The sequence below is a fragment of the Callorhinchus milii genome, unplaced genomic scaffold (assembly GCF_018977255.1).
Source record: "Callorhinchus milii isolate IMCB2004 unplaced genomic scaffold, IMCB_Cmil_1.0 Scaffold13, whole genome shotgun sequence".
NCBI lineage: Eukaryota > Metazoa > Chordata > Chondrichthyes > Chimaeriformes > Callorhinchidae > Callorhinchus > Callorhinchus milii.
Genome location: NW_024704754.1, coordinates 4,738,999 through 4,756,181, shown reverse-complemented (window position 1 = coordinate 4,756,181; position 17,183 = coordinate 4,738,999). Strand labels below are relative to the sequence as shown.

At 41.6% G+C, this 17,183-nt stretch overlaps 1 protein-coding gene across 2 annotated transcripts; it reads left to right on the top strand.

Moving 5' to 3' along the window:
• Positions 1-1,695: 1,695 nt before the first annotated feature.
• On the top strand, positions 1,696-16,151 carry cltb (clathrin, light chain B). 2 transcript variants are annotated; one of them, XM_042340126.1, is made up of 6 exons: positions 1,696-1,950; positions 6,689-6,735; positions 7,749-7,866; positions 8,324-8,435; positions 11,617-11,670; positions 14,661-16,151. In XM_042340126.1, the coding sequence occupies exons 1-6, from the start codon at positions 1,761-1,763 to the stop codon at positions 14,830-14,832; spliced, it is 693 nt and encodes a 230-aa protein (XP_042196060.1). In that variant the 5' UTR covers positions 1,696-1,760; the 3' UTR covers positions 14,833-16,151. The 2 variants fall into 2 exon arrangements, with proteins under 2 accessions (XP_042196060.1, XP_042196061.1); XM_042340127.1 differs by lacking the exon at positions 11,617-11,670.
• Positions 16,152-17,183: the final 1,032 nt, after the last annotated feature.

Here is a 17,183-nt window from a genome sequence, read left to right as displayed (position 1 = left end):
CCACACCCCCCTCTAGTCAGGCTACTGAGACCAACACTGTAATGCACCCCTGCTGACAGCAGTGATATCAATGGAAAGCTATGTGGTTTTAGCTGGTCAGACTCCAGCAGTTATCCCAAAACACACTGGGGTCCCAAGCCTTGGCTCTTGCCAACCTCATTCAGTTATGAAGAGAGCCAGGGTATATCTTGAAACCAAAATGCATGTTGTGCTATCACTGGATGAGTGGTTTCCCAAATGTCCTGAGCAGCTGCTATTATGTAGTTTGGTTCATGCTATTCAGGTCTGAAGGTATGAGATGTGGTTATGAGATATAATATGTAATGTGTATGTACTGTACATAATAATCCTTGCAGCTTTCACGCCATCAAGATGTGATGGGTTTTCGCTTGGGTCAGACACCCGGTTGACCAGAAAAAAGTCTTCAAGATATCTCAAAGTGCTTCACAGGATACACCAGTGTGACTGTATATATTGTGGATGAAGGCTATAAAGTATATATACATATATAATAATCCTTATAATACTTACATTTGATATAGCATAAAGACGTCTCAAACGTTTCACAGGATTTACTGTAATGTGGATTGATTGTGTATTTTGTGGGCAAAACGCTTGTGTGTATTTATATATATATAGTGTGTGAAGCAAAGATCTTGTGTGGAGTCCTGTAGCTTAGTGGTTAGAGCACTCGCCTCGCAAGTGAGAGCACCTGGGTTCGATTCCAAGGCAGGGCGAAAAGTTGGATATGTTTCCTTACTCCACACACATCTGTTTACCTTGCAGTAAGTACGAACCCGGTTGTTAAGTCGATTGACCGATCGCTTTTCCGGGGGTAATAATCCCTTAAAAAAAATAACTTGGTCACTCAATCCACGACTGTTTGTGGGCACGATCGGCTGCCTGGCTTTGTCCAAAAGATACAGTCAATTCACATGACAGTATATTCTGTGAAGCGCTTTGAGACGCCTCGAAGACTTTATAAGGCGCTATATCAAATGCAAGGATTTGGATTGGTATCAAGACACAATATATTATAGAGAGACGTGTAATATATGCCTAGATGTGTGCATATATATATTTATACACAGCGTGACAGGCCTGGCGTTGTTGCCAGTTGCCTGGGCAATGCCTGAGAAGCAGTGTGCTGGTGGGGCAGGCAAGGCAAGGCATTCCCCACGTGACGCTGGAGGCACCATGTGATACAGAGCTGTGTGGGTGGTGTGTGTGTGTGTGTGGGGGGGGGGGGGGGGGGACTCGCACCACGTGACAAGGGCAGGCTGGCCGTGTGTGGGGGGGGGACTCGCACCACGTGACAAGGGCAGGCTGGCCGTGTGTGGTGGGGGACTCGCACCACGTGACAAGGGCAGGCTGGCCGTGTGTGTGTGTGTGGGGGGACTCGCACCACGTGACAAGGGCAGGCTGGCCGTGTGTGGGGGGGGACTCGCACCACGTGACAAGGGCAGGCTGGCCGTGTGTGTGGGGGGACTCGCACCACGTGACAAGGGCAGGCTGGCCGTGTGTGGGGGGACTCGCACCACGTGACAAGGGCAGGCTGGCCGTGTGTGTGTGGGGGGGGACTCGCACCACGTGACAAGGGCAGGCTGGCCGTGTGTGTGTGTGTGGGGGGGGGGCCTCGCACCACGTGACAAGGGCAGGCTGGGTCTGTCCGGGGACTCGCACCACGTAACGCCGGGCCGTTAAAAGAGCTGACGTCGCGCGCGTCTTCCGGTGCTGGCGGGTGGCAGGAGCGCAACAAGATGGCGGACGACATTGGTTTCTTCTCCTCGGACAACGGCACGGCGGGCAGCGCGGAGGAGGACCCGGCCGCCGCCTTCCTGGCGCAGCAGGAGAGCGAGATCGCCGGCATCGAGAACGACGAGGGCTTCAGCATTCTGGACGGCGGCGAGGTGCCGGCCGCCGTGATACAGCACTCGGGCGGCGCTGAAGGTGGGGAGCGGGGCCTATGGGAAACCGGGACAGGCTCTTTCCTTTCACACTCACCCCACACACACACACCCCCACCCCCACCACCACCACCCCCCGGGACCACGTCTGACAGGCCTCCGCGCCCTCGACACCCCTCCCCTCTCCTCCCCTCCCCGGCGCTGTCAGCCCCAGTCACTGGCCTGACCCGCTCACCCTAATGCTACTGCTATTAATAATACAAATGCAAGTATTATAATAATAATAATTGTAATAATAATCCCTGCATTAATGATACAGCGCCTCATCACGTCGTCGAGACGCATCAAAGCGCTTCGCAGGCTTTTACCGTGTCGTGTAGTGACTGTTGAAGTGAATATGGCAGCAATGAAATAATAACAATCCTTACCTTTGAGAAAGAGCCTTATCAAGTCTTATTGAGACTTCTCGAAGTGATTCAGAGAATATGTACTGTAAGGTGGATTGATTGTCACTTGGGTGAAAATGTGGCAGCAGATTGCAATACCCTGTCTCCCCCTTTGCTCCCCTCCCCGCCTGCAGCACTTTGTCCCCGGTCTCACCCTGGGGCTGTGCCTTCTGGTTGTGACCTGAGCAGCCGGGCCACTTAGCCCTGTTTCTGGCTAGACAACTCCATCTATAAAGGGTTTCGCTCGTCTCTATCCCTTCCCTCCCCTGGCTGATAGTGGAGAGAAGTTTCATTGTGCTTCTGTCAGTGAAACTGTGTGAAATAATTCCTTTATCGGTGGTTTTTAATCTCTTGTTTTCAGTCTAATGTAAAGTCTTTTCTTCTCCACAGGAAATGGGAAATGTGTGTGTGTTCCTGTAGTTTGTGTAATGCCAGTTTATGGGTTAACTATTTGCTCTCTTATCAGCCGTGTCGAGTATGCGGAAATGCGCGCTGAGTGAGGCAATGCTCAATTTTCAGCAGTTTCCTACCTGTGACATTGCTGAATCACAGTTCTCAAGAACGCAGAGTCTGCACCTTACTGCCTGCAGTGAGTGACCTTATTCAGTCTGAGGCTCTTCTGTCCTGGAAAATCTGCAGTAGTCAAGAGCTTTCTGTATAGTAAATGAGATGCTGTGCTGAATTGCTGCAAAGTAATTTAGTGAGGAGCCCATTCGAAGAATTGCTGCTTGAAATTGTAGAGTAGAACTCTTGCTTCACTAGGTAATGCCAATTGGCAGGGGGCTACTGAATCGTGCATTCATCAGTGTCTAGTATTGATTGCAAAACTGATTGATCAAAATGTGGTCAAATGCTGAGGGCATTCTTTCTCTGATTTCATGTGGACTGAAAGCTGTAATTATTTCTGAAATTTCATAAAGTGTGGGACTTCTATTTTGAATTATCCCTTGAATCGGGGATACTAATGTGTTCTAAGATGATCCTAGGCATATTAAATGATTCTATTGCTATTTTTGTGTATACTGTTAGCCATGATTTGCAGGGCTTAGTATACCGATTTCCTTATGCTTGCAGATGTATATGGATATTTAGTATCAATTTCCCATGTGGTTGTTATATTTTGCAATAACCTATTTCAGCTTTTTAAAGTTGTGCTATGACTTTTTTTGCAATTCAACACTAATGATCCAAACCTGCTTCCCAAGTGGATTTTATTTGGAACCTGTTTCTGATTGCCAAGGTTTGTGCTCAAGTATTTCATGAACGCTGTTAGCATTCTAGTGCCTAGTCAAGTGCTATTTTTGATACGAGCCTCTGTTAGATATTGCACTAGGGCATCACAGCTGAGTTCAATTTGTCTTTTTTGATGTCCACCAGGAATAATTGGATACTTAATCAGAGGTGGAAGTCGTAGCTCTCTCTTTTTCAGGATTGTGCTTGGAGCTCTTGCAAAGATCATGTAGAGAAACAGTTAATGTTCTTGAAATGACAAATTCTATTCTCTCTTAAGGAGGTTATGGTTAATCTATACAAAACATTGGTTAGGCCTCAGCTGGAGTACTGAGTCCAGTTCTGGGCACCTTACTTCAGGAAGGACATTAAGGCACTGGAAAGGGTGCAGAGGAGATTCACGAGAATGATACCAGGAATGGGGAGCCTTAGCTATGAGGACAGGCTGGAGAAGTTAGGACTTTTCCCATTAGAGTAGAGAAAGTTACGCGGGGACCTGATAGAGGTCTTCAAGATCATGAAAGGTTTCGACAGGCGAGATAAGGAAAAGCTGTTTCCGCTGGTAGGTGTGTCTGTGACCCGTGGTCACAGTCTTAAGATATCTACCAAAAGAAGCAGAGGGGAGGTTCGAAGAAATTTTTTCACTCAGCGAGTTGTCCAAATTTGGAATGATCTGCCTGAAAGGGCAGTGAAGTCCGATTCGATAACTGCTTTTAAGAGAGAACTGGATATCTGGGGAACGGGTTTGCAGGGCTATGGGGAGAAAGCTGGTGATTGGGGTTAGTGAAAGTGACTTGCTCTGTCAAAGAGCCGGCACAGACTTGATGGGCCGAATGGCCTCCTTCTGTGCTGTAACATTCTATGAATCTATGAATACATAAGACCATAATAAATAAGTTTTCTATCACTAACATTCTACTGGGTAGTAAAACCTTTAAATGAAGATCATGCAGTTTCTGAATGAGTTCTGCGGTCAGCTGCATTTTATCCAAACTAAAGATGAATTTACAGTACTATAAACCAGATTCATCTTGATTTAGCAAGTTACTTTTAACTGTGTTGTTCCTTCCTAATATGTTGGTCTGCCAATGGCAGACCTTTTCAAAGTGGATATACATTGTGTTTAGCCAGTGAATCCATACTACTGAATGGGTCATCACAGCTAAAACCAATCTTGTTCATAAATACTTCCTCCTAATTATAGGCCAGTACCAGCACTGAGACTTTAGCTAAATCTAACCTTGGCCATAAACACATAAGAATCCAGGAAAATAGCCTGTGTTTATAAGAAATCTAGGAAGGATGGTGTTGCACTCATTCACAGTTGAGTTAAGATTGAATATTGAAATGAGAACTTTGTTCCATATAGGATCATGTGGTTCAATTGTATCAGCCTCCTGCAATTCTTCATAAATATTTAGTCTTTGGTAAAATGCAACACAGATAGCTAGTCTGTCACAGCGAAATAGAACACTTTAGTCACAATAAACCAAGCGAAATACATTGCATAAATTCTTTCAAAGGTTTTTCAGATTTAACCATAGCACAATGGTAATACTGACCACTTAATTAATAGTTACATCCATAGTAAGACTGGAACAGTGTCAGGAATACCACTCAAGCAACCACTGGAGCAGAGTGGCCAGGTAACTATTCTGTTCCCGATAGGTTTGCCAATGGAACCAAACTCCTATAACTTGCTGTCTGCAGTAAAGGCAGCAAAACCAGACCAGGATTAAATATAAATGCTGCAACTTTAGTTCTTTATTTTATGCATCACTGCATCAGGTTACTCTTTGCCTGACTGAATGAAATGTAGCCCATTTGTCTTCAATTATTAACTAGGTCCTGACAGTGCTAGTTACATAAATCCACCTTTTCAGTGGGAAGGATAGATTTCACTCCAGCCGCTGATACAAGTCAGTTGCTAGTTTATGGTAACTATTAAATGCACACTTTTTTGACCTTTGAAGTTTAATTTCTTATTTGCAGTTACACTGTGGCTGAATATTAGTTGCTGGCTTGTTAGTTAATGTCAAAATTAATACTTCCATTCCTGGGATGTTGCAAAATGTCACTTAAATAATACAGTTGCTCTTTGATTTTTTTCCAATAATAGATGTAGAATACAAATTACAGTAACTTGGCAAAATTCTCAAACTGAAAGATGCAAAACATGGTTCTCGAATAATATATACAGGTATACCCTGAGCTGTAAGGAATGTGTGAATATAAGAGTTCTAATTGAGAATGAGCAAGATGGCTTATGAAACTGCTACCCTTGGTGACAGCTTATTGGACTTTGCATTCTTTCTGTTCTGAGGCAGCAGGGTTAAAGGCACAATCTTCAGGAAAGGTCTTTTGAGAGAGGAGCTATGTATAAATCTTGCCGATGTTGTGCACAACTGGTTTCTAAATTACTTCTCATTGGGTGGTTGAAACCTTGTGGACAACAATGTCTTGAGGATGGTATTCTTTAAGTTTTATTGAATGCTGTCTGCAAACCTTTTCATCTCACTGATCCAGCAGCTGGCAATAAATCTAATCGCTGTTACTGATGGCATTGATTCAAATACATTTTCTATTTCAGTCTATGATTGAGCTAGGTCGTGGTGCTGCTTCATAATAGGTAGTTGTTATATACATTGCTGCAGTGGTACCTTCCTTGCTAATGAGCAAAGTGCATAATTAGGTTTGCTTCCTGTCTGCTTCCTTCCTCTGGAATCTAGATGTTAGGTGTTCTTTTCTTAAGTGCTTATCCTAAGTGGCCATTTGTGTATAAGTTGAGCCTTGAATGTTGGGGGAGGGAACAATCATAGTCAGTCCTCTGCTTACACAACCACACCCATCTCATGGGTGGCTGGACAGAGTTCAGTACTAGTAATCTTTCCTCTTGCTGAAGCACCAAGGCCAAATTAGTTGCTGCTAGTGAGATTCCCAATTCTGTGCTGCATTTGCCTACCTTTTATGTTGATTGGAGTTTACGTTTTAGTACACATGTCTTGTTTGTAGACTTGAGCTGAGATTATGGGTTGGTTCATCTCCCGATCACTGGGGATATACAGTAAATTCCTATATGATAACATTTTATAAATTTTCTTTCAGATGGCTTTGAAGACGAGTTGGCAGCAGTCAATGGAGAGGTGTACCAGGTCAGCAGGAAAAAAACACCCAAATGCAGTAACTGTGTGACAGGTGTCTTATTTTATAACTGGAGTATCACTCAAAAGATTCACTCAATGGGAAAATCTTTAACTAAAACCATCTCTAATTATGGCTACACAATATCCTCAGTTAAATGTTAACGGTCCGATTCTAGACAATATGGCATAAAATGCCCGTCATAAAACAGTCATATAGACCAGTAGGATTTTAATCTATGCTGAGTGTGCTGATTTCACCCAAAGACAATTCTGAGTTTCTTAAATCACCTGGATTAAGCAGGTGAGAAAAGAATTACAGGGTTCCCTGCTCAAGATCATTAACCAGTGAACTCTTGGGAAATGTGAAGCCAGGATCTGGCCTGACATTCGGAAGAACTGCTATTTAAGAGATGGTCAGCAGTTATCAAACAAACCAGTTGCTACGAGGAGGAGGACAAAAAATTGGAGGGCTTACGTTTGATTTTAAAAACAACTTGGAAGGATTTTTTATTTTACCATGACTAACTTTACCTGGTATCCAAACTTTTTTCAGCCAGTGAGAGTTTGTTTTAACTTGCATTACAGGGTAACAATCACTGTATATGCTTCCCTTGATTAGGAATTCTGTAACTTGTATGGGAATAGAAGCTGTTCGGTAATCAGATGGTGGAGTTGGGATGTGACAACAGTGAATGCAGAGTGTGATGTCACAAGCTGTTTGGGTGTTGTTGTGCGCATAGTTTCAGGTGAAAATTGCTGATGTCACAAAGCCGAGACTATTGGATTTTGTTGAACTTCAGCTCAGAGAAAGAAACTTTTAAGAATGAGAAGAATAAAATCACTGATCACACACATCAAAATGTTCTGGGTATTACTAACAGTACACTTGATTTTAAAATGGCACAAAAGTTACTATGTATTGTATTAACGTGTCTCTCTGTTCTCAAGCTTTTTATGGGGTCTTGATAGTTGCAGTCCCATCAAAAGGCATTATGCTTGTGTAATGATTTATGTTAATGCAGGAGTCAAACGGTCCCAATGATAGTTATGCAGCAATAGCTCGAGCCGACCGTTTGAGCCAAGAACCTGATAGCATCCGGAAGTGGCGTGAGGAGCAGATAGCCCGTCTAGAAGAGCTTGGTAAGGAAGGTTCAGCTGTTAACCCTGGCCAATAGCATATCATGGTGATGTATCCTGACTCGTCTGCCTTTGTAACTACTATGTTTCTACTATTGATCCAAATGGTAAAAAAAATTCTGCACCTCCATAATATGGCTTCAGTTATAACTTTTCCATTGTGTGTATGTATATATATATATACTCTATAGAGAGAGGTGACCTACAAGATCCAAGTGACAACTTTACATTAATATTGGAAATGTCACTCATTCCAGATTGTATTTAAACTCTCAGCTCACTGAAAGCTGAGGATAAGTAATGCTTCCCATATTGAGAAAATGGGAGCATAACATCTCAACTTGAGAAACGGGTAAATTACTGTGGTACATAGAATTGGAAATAATAGAGGCTTTCTTGTACTTTTGGAAGTCAAGACAGAAAGTTCCTGTGAAATTTCATGTATTATCTTGTATTTTAGACACTGCTTCCCGAAAAGCAGAAATAGAATGGAAAGAGAAAGCTAAGAAGGAACTAGAAGAGTGGTATGTACGGCAGAATGAACAGTTGGAGAAAACCAAGAAGAATAACAGGTATGTTTGAAGGCTTCAGTATTTTAAATACTTTTTTGGTGTTTACAAGAAGCTAACAATCGAAGGTCATACAGTTTAAAACTGAACTAAGAGCAGTTTTAGTTGCTTTTGAATATTTGCATTCAAGTACCATAGCACCGAGTTGAACTTTAGAGATTTTTCTCAGTCCAGATAAAATACTGCAGCTGGCTGTCGATGTTCGATTTGATTAGAATTTGGGATATTTGACTCAATGCTGTGAGGTTGTTGTTCTAGAATCTGATTATCCTCATTGGGGGGGGAGGTAAGTGGAGTCTCCTTGGAGCTGAACTGGCAAAGTGACATGCCAGTAATGAAATGTCAGAAATCGAGCCAGCCCTCTGTGGCAATCTTGGTAGTCTGGCTTCTGAGCCAGGCTGGTCTGCAGTATTTCAGGGCACTGTTGATGGCAGCATAGTCTGCCTGGCTCATCAGCGGCATCTGGAAGGACAGACCAGTCACTGGGGTCAGGGAGTCATCCCAATCAGCTCCTGTTAACCCTGCAAGCCAAAGCCCTAACAGGTAGGATGGTCCTAGCTGGACAAGCAGTGGGAACGTTGCCGGACAGCAATATCAATGGCAAGCTATATAGTTTTAGCTGGTTAGACTCCAGCAGTTACCCCAATGCACACTCTGGGGTCCCCAAGCCGAGACTCTTGCCATCCTGCATCTAATACTTCCCGGAATTAGGTAAGCAGGATGCGTCCCTCTGGGAAAAGAGTGCGCATTTCATTCCAACAATCTACCTGGGATTTCCATGTGTAGGTGGGATGCATGGAAATCTCAGTTTGGATAATCTTTAAGGGTGGTGATGGGTTTCCGCATGTGTCAGGCACCCGACTGACCTCCAAAGATTATTCTTGACTCGGTTTAAGAATTGTAATTAAAATGAGATTAGCGCTTTACAAATAACTGCATCTTTCCACAATTTTAGACTTGAATGGTTACTCCTAAAATATATATAAAATGGTGCGGTGGTCTGTTCTAGCATTTGAGAACCTTTATACTGAATAATTAATTGCCGAGTTCTGTTGCTTCATCTGCTTTGTGTGCTGGGAAAATAGTAAAGGGCAAAATTGTCAGTCAACGAAAGACATGATTCCTGAACTGTATCATTTAATATTTGCTTAACCTGTTTGAATAACCTTGACAAAGCTGATTACTGCCTGCTTGCTGGCCAATAGTTCAGCTGTGACTATTGTGACAGTCAGTTTAATGCACATCTTATTCTGCTTGGCTTTTATTCCCAAAGTTAACTCCCCAGGGAGATGGTGGAAGCAGAAAGTGTTGTTTTTCAAGAACAAATTAGATAGATTTCTGCTATAAAATATCGCTGGATGCAATATGTAGTTTGGGACACAACATGTCAAGTGACTGACAGTATGGTGCAAGGCGAGCTAGACAGACCTTGGGGTTCTTTCGCCGAGCAAATTGTTATGTTGTTATGTGGCAGTGGCCAAATAGGTTAGAATAGTAATTTTATTCAAGACCTAGGTTATACTGTGCACAACGATGGGATGAAAGTCTGATTAAACTGGTTCTAAGTTTGGCCTTCCTGGTGTTTCGGGAATTGAAACTGTGAGCAGCAGACAGCTGTCTGTTTGAAAGTTGTCTCTGATTTTCTGGTGGCTGGATCTTGCTTCACGTTTGCGGGAAGGTCCGTAGCAGTTGATCACCAGAAAAGCGTGTTGCTGGCTGAGGGCTTGGGGCCCACCCACAACCAGGGACAATGTTTCACACTGCTTTAGAGGCTGTTATTGCTGTCTCTGGGGTATTGGGAACCAATAGCTCGGTTATGAGGCCATTTGTTTAAAATCACAGCATTGTAGGTGGATGGAGTTGGTGCCAGCATCACCTGTAATGTACAAGTAATCTCAGTGTGGGGTTGGATTAGAGTCATGAATCTTTGAATCTGTTTAATGACTTTCTATTGTTGTGCAGCAAAATTCCTTAATGTACTCGGTAAACAAGGAATACTGGTGTTGCGAAGGGTCGGGTTTTCTGAACGTTCAGAAAAGAGAAATGCTGAAATGAGAAATGCTGTTTACAATAGATTAATGTACAGCAGTTGGAAAGATAATGAATGTTTTGCTGATGCTAGTATTTTAGGGAGGATTTGCTCAGATTGTGTTCACGTTGAGCCCTGCGGATGGACATATGTTTAGTGCTTTTACTTTTATGCAAATATAGCATTATTACCTTGCCTGCTTTGCATCACTTCCCTATGTTGGGAGTTTTTTTTTCTCTTTTAGGGACCAGGAAGAGTTGATCTGCAAACAATATTAGCTCCTTAGTGCACAAAGCTAATATACCTACACAAGTGTAACTTGCTTTATTCTCAAAATGGAAGCACTGTTAACCATTTGCATCTTTTATCTAGAAATCACTGGAGCTAACATTTTTAGATGTATAATATATTTGAGGAATATGTACTGTACTAGTAGAGTGAGTTAGTACTGTTAGAATGTTTTGAAGGCTGACTGACAGTCTTGTGTTATTCAGTGCTCTCCAGAAATGTTAACATAAGATTAGTAGTTTACCTGAAGTGTTATGCTTAACACATTTTCTATTTAATGCTATGCTAACATTCCAATGTATAATGACACAAGGAGGATGAAACACCTCCAAGTACAGTCCATCTTGTACCATCCGATATTGCAAATGTACCTCACAGACTAGTCAGTATTAGAACAAGTGAGAGTCTGGTGGATAATACTTACAAATACGGTTACTCGTTTCTCAAAGATGCCACTTTATTTGTACTCCGTCCTCACAGCATTATGAAAATATGTAGAATTGGAAGACTTTATAACCAATAAATGTTCAGAAATGGTTACTGATGAGTTTTGCCCTTCATAGAAATCTGATTGACAATAGCACCAGCTTTTTGTAAAGACATGTGCTAACATTTGCATGGTGTTTTAGATTGATTTCCTTTGCAGATCTCCCAACAGTTTGACATCACTAAATGCTTTTTTAGCTTATTCTGGGAAGTAAAATACTGCTGCATTTACTAAAGTCTTAATAATAACGTTATTAACACTGTCCTTCCTTTTTTTTATCCTTATCATGTCTCTATCCACCTGTTGCAACTTCTCTGCTGCTTTCCCGTTGGTCCACCGGTTGGTTTCCCTGTCTCTGGACTAACATGCATGTGCACTAGGATCGCTGATCAAGCTTTCTACAAACAATCCTGCGCTGATGTGATAGGCTACGTGTATGTTGGCACTTTTTCTTCACCGTTTTTCTACATTAGTGCTAAGTTTTCATCCTCTTACTGTTTGGTGTTCTTTATCTTTAGAATGAATAACTGATAATTGTGAATAGATTAGAGTGTATGTGGTGCTGTGCCTGAATTTTACATTCTTGTGTAGCGACTGATCAATATTTATAACCTTAACTATCGCCAGGCTCTTTGAAACTTAACACTTCAAATAGTATTGTTCAGTCAATAATTCTGTGAATTGCAACAATAGACCTGATTAATTTTATTAATTGGTTCTTTCATTTGCTTAACACACATTTTCTTGTACAGGCTTCCACTGAATTACATGGGGTTTGAGGAAATCCTGGTATGCATATATCCTAAATCAGGAAAGCCTCAACTATACGAATTTACAGCTAATATATATTGTGAAAGTTTCCCCCTTTAAATTGTTTACATTTGTCTGTGCTGCTAGCACACTCCTATAGGCCTTGAACTAACTACAAACTCAGCTACAGTTCTGCAAGTCCTGACCTTAACAGTGGCTTGGGAAGGGGTCATTGTGCCCAAGACTGAGCTGGGGTGGGATGGCTTGGATCTCTTTCCTCAATTTAGTATTTGCTAGAGGAGAGTGAACAATTTAGCTTGTTCAGTCAGTTGAGCAATGGCCATCCAAGAGCAAAGGGAGGGAGAAGCAAGTAGATTGAGTAATGTTTCCATTGATCCTTGGATTTCAGTTGAGGTAAACTTTATATCCTCGCTTCCACTATCATCAGTGCTGATGTTTTTTAGCCATTTTTAAATTATGTTTATTAATACTAAACCACTGGCTTCACTTAACACCACACTGGTGTTTGTTGGTGGAAAAGACTTAATACATTTCATGGCTCCATTCACTGTCAGTTTATGAGAAAAAGATGAAAGGAGCAGTTAAGGTCACAGAAATGTACTGTTTTGCACATCAAAAAATGGATAGTGGAAACAGATTCAATAACAACTTTCAAAAGGGAATTGGATAGGTACTTGACAGGGACAAATTTACAAGGATATGGGGAAAGAGTGGGGAATGGAACTGATTGGGTAGCTCTTCCAAAGAGCTAGCACAGGCACGATGGGCCGAATGGCCTTTTTCTGTGCTGTAATATCCTATGATTCTATACTTCAGTTGAAAGTAGCTGGAGTACTTCAGTCAGCATGTATCTGAAAATGTGAAAGAACACTATTAAAGTAATTTGTTTTGTAACACTAAAAGCCTTTTAGTATCTAAAAGCTAAATGAGTATTTGAATGAACATTACTCTTGAACACCTTAAAGCAATCGGAGAAGTTTACAGGTTAGATATTTGCTCTACTAAAAGATAAGCGTTAGTGTTTGTTCCAGTAATACTGCTGAAATTAATTGTGTGTGGATATTAGGACAATACAACTTTGTTTATTTACAGACCCTTCTGTTCCTTTCCACTTAGTCATTCCTCTTCCTTGTTTTTAATGTTTCAGTTTCAGCTTAACCTACATTAGTTTTGCTAGTTCTTGTCCAGATTGTTAAATGAACGCCTCAAGCAATGAACCTCGGAAAGTCTATTGTCTTTGACAATGTGGGAGAGGCAGCATTCATGGCATCATGAAGGGGCTTTAAATTGAATGAGGAGCAGGAAGAAGTTTTCTGTCCCCACAGTAGTTGTGCAGAACTTACAGTACTAAGAAATGCTGTCCTTTGAGGTAAAGGATCCAATTACATTACCAAATAACAGTAGCCAAACTGGAACATTGTGCATGGCAATAATGACCTTTATATTGAAGCAAACCGTGGACTTGTAGACTGACCAGCAACGCAGTGGTATAGAAAGAGGATTTGTTTGCTACAAACCCTTTTTCATGCATCTTGCACCCACCTCACTGATTTACCCGGGTCTTGAGCACCACCAGTCAGACTTTTAACCATTAAATGTGCAATTGCTGATGGCCTTGAGTGCATTGTCTATGACTGGCTCTTGCTAACTTATATAAAGCTAGTGGTGTGCCTTTTTTTTGAATGTAGGTTTGCTAAATTGAGGAGCCTTGCAGCAGCTGAACTTTCACTTCAATCTGTCAGGATGCAATATTTTTCTAATGATCTGAAGCTGAAGGTTGTATTGTGTGCATGCTGCTAACCTGCAAAGTTATTTTTTTTACATCCAATTCATCTGTCCACAGTTAAACATTTTTCTGTGAAACCAATGTGGTGTTTGACCTGTGACTTATTGTGCAACTTGCTTCTCATGTTTGCTTCCCATCTAGCAAAACTGTGGTGTGCTTGTTCCATTTTAAACATACTTTCCTCCATTTTAAACAGTTTGCATGTTGCTGTTTGGAAAAGCAGTGCAGTGGGAAAGTTGTACCAACATATTGACTTGATGTGTCCTGTATTTTGGGGGGAATTATTTATACAAACATTTAACAACTACTTCAGTTAAAATATAGCAACCCCCCAAAAAAAAAATTTTGCAAATGTTTGTGCCAGTCTCGTGCACTATGAACACAACTTCCCTGCTAGCATTCATCAGCCTTACATAAACAGCATGATTATCACTGCAAGATCAATGTGAAGCTTTGACATTGATGCCTATTTCCTACTTGGAAATTTAACTTCAAACATTCCGAAAGCTCTTTGGGTTAAGATGGAGGGGTGAGATGCCAAACTTAAATATTCTGTGACCTGTGTTGAAGTGACTCCCTCATAGCTTAGTACTGTAAGTAAATGTACCACTTGGGTGACATCTAGCATTAGAGACCCAAAATATTCCACAACTGGTCTACTCTTGCTTCTCAGAAGTATAGGGCCTTCATAATTGGCTTCTGTCTTATGGGAACAAGGGCAACATTAGCCAGTGCTCCTGCTCCTAATTATTGGCAATCACGGTGGTGGGGGGAGAGTAAATGGTGGACAACAGAATAGTTTGGATGTTTACTGACCTGCGGATGTAACACCTGTGGTCTCTCCTGATATCTGGTTTCTCCTTTTAGGGCCGCTGAAGAAGCCTTTGTGGAGGACCGTGATGAAGACACTCCTGGCACAGAGTGGGAACGAGTAGCGCGCCTTTGTGACTTCAACCCCAAAACCAGCAAGCAGTCTAAGGATGTATCGCGTATGCGCTCTGTACTGATATCACTTAAGCAATCGCCGCTCGTCCGCTAGACAACTTTGTAACACTATTGAGGAGTGTGGGCTTTGTCTTAATGGCTCTTATTTGCATCCCACAAAGTCTGATGGCCATTAGAATAGAAAGATGAGTGTTAGTCATTCCTGTTTGGACCAAACTGGTGTAAATTAAAATCTGATGAGTGTTCAGTGATTATATTTTTCAATTGTTCACATGTGGTTTGTTGGCAATTCCTTGGGTTATGGGCAGGTCAGTCAAAATGGTCACCCTTGTACACTCCTGAATCTTGTTAATGTTAACTTTCTGAATTATTGATAATCCCCACCTCTCCTTTGAGCTATATCACATGACTATGTATTTATGCATGAATTATGAGTGCAATCTGTTAGCCCTTGTTTTCAAAATCATGACTACACTGGTACACTGCATTAAAAGTTCAATCTAATACTCGTGTGTTCATTCAGAAAAAAAACTGGATTGTATTACACTTGCCCTATCTGGGATTTATTCTCCTTGGGGATTCATAGCTTTCACTTGGGAAGATATTAAAATTGTGCTTGTGAATTCTGTACATCGATAGCAACGCAACTCTTTATGACAGATGAAGGGAAATACTTTGAAAGTCTTGCAATGATGTACATAAACTAGTGTTTGTAATGGTGGAAGATCTAATCGTAGGGAGCTTGACCTACCTGTGAATTAATTTACAATTTTTTTTGCATCCATTCTTTTAGCTGTCTGAAAATATACCATGACTAATAATTGCTTTACCAGTCACAGGACATCAGAACATGATCCATGAGCTCAATTTGGATGACACTAAAGTTCAAGAGTGAAGTTTTTTTTAAAAAAAAAGAAAATCTGATTGCTTTTTCAAATACCTTCCCTTGACACAAAAAAAATCTAATTTGATCTTGAACACACTCTCTCTTGTCCCTGTTTCAGGTGTATGGGTGAAGTTAAACCCAAGCTTCAAAACCAATTGAAATGCAAAATCTGGGTGCAGTGAGGAAATGATGTGTTAACTGTTTCTACATCCATTAAGATCTGTTAAAGTTGACCAGGGGGATTAAGAGGACCTCCATTTAAAAGGTGCTGCAATTTGTTGGTCAAACAGGAATCAGGGATTTAAAAAAACACAAGTTGAACTAGATATCCTATCTGACATGCAAACAGTACCGTTCCTTGAACTTGGATGCTGTGTAGCCATAATTATCCTTTCCTCCTGAATTTCTGCAGCCTGATTTTAATCAGGTTTTAATTTAATGTGATTGGCATTGGTTCTCTAGGCAGGTAATTCATCTGTTTACCATTTAACATTTGCAGTTAATAAAAACCAACCTGAAGGATGTGATCTGGCTTCCAATGAACTTTATTTACGTGTAAGTGATTATTGACAGGGCTACTTGCTCAGCGAACGTTACACCTACACTATGTATATTGTATCATGTCTCCATTACCCAGCCAACAGGCACAAAATATGGTTTCTCACCCATCACCCTGCCTTTAGTGCTGGCTTGCCACCTTATGTGTTTTTATATAGTCATTTGTGTGATAAACATTTTGTTTTAAAATACATTAAGGAATAATACAGTAACTTGGATTTATATAGCACCCTCCATGCCGCATGGCGTATCCCAGCGCTTTACAGTAACGGATCCCAGGACTGAGCCGGGGGGAGGGGAGGGGTGGGAAGGTGACCAAAGGCGTGGTCGAAACGAAAGATCTTCAGCAGAGACCTGAAAATGGGAAGGGAGGGAGCGAGACAAAGGGAGTGAGGAAGGCAGTTCCAGAGCCTCGGGGTATAGTGGCTGAAGGCATAGCTGCCGAGGGTGGAGCGGAGGACTCGGGGGATGAGGAAGAGGCCAGACCCGGAGGAACGAAGGCAACGGGTACTGTTTTGAGGAGGTCAGAGGTTGGAGAGTGCAGAGGAGTGGAAGGACTTGAATACGTGGGTGAGGATCTTAAAATCGAGATATCTGCATTTGATAATGCCACATCACATTGTCGTTATTATATATGACTAATGAGATGGTGACATCCCCCTGACATGAAAGGTGCTATAAAAATTGTAAGGTGGTTGTGGTGCCACTAAACCCCACCCACTCTGGATTTTACTGAGTCGGTACTGGTTAGACATGAAATGCTGTCCTCTAGTGGTTATTGAGCGAAAAATCAAATAGTGCAGTTCCATTGAGGAACTTCACCTGAACCGGTGTCTCGAACTAAACACAATAACAAGGTTGGGTGGTGCACAAATATCAAGTTCCATCCCAACCAATTTCCTACCCACAAAATCTCTAAAGAAATCCTTATATTTAAACTAGTCTAATGATTTCCTTCAATATTTTTGTATTTTATTAGTGATTTTGTCATGTCACTTCTG

Coding starts and splice junctions, on each gene's coding strand:
- cltb (XM_042340126.1), top strand. CDS start 1,761: ATGGCGGACGACATTGGTTTCTTCTCCTCGGACAACGGCACGGCGGGC. Junction 1,951..6,688: donor GCACTCGGGCGGCGCTGAAG/GTGGGGAGCGGG, acceptor ATTTTCTTTCAG/ATGGCTTTGAAGACGAGTTG. Junction 11,671..14,660: donor GCTGATGTGATAGGCTACGT/GTATGTTGGCAC, acceptor TTCTCCTTTTAG/GGCCGCTGAAGAAGCCTTTG.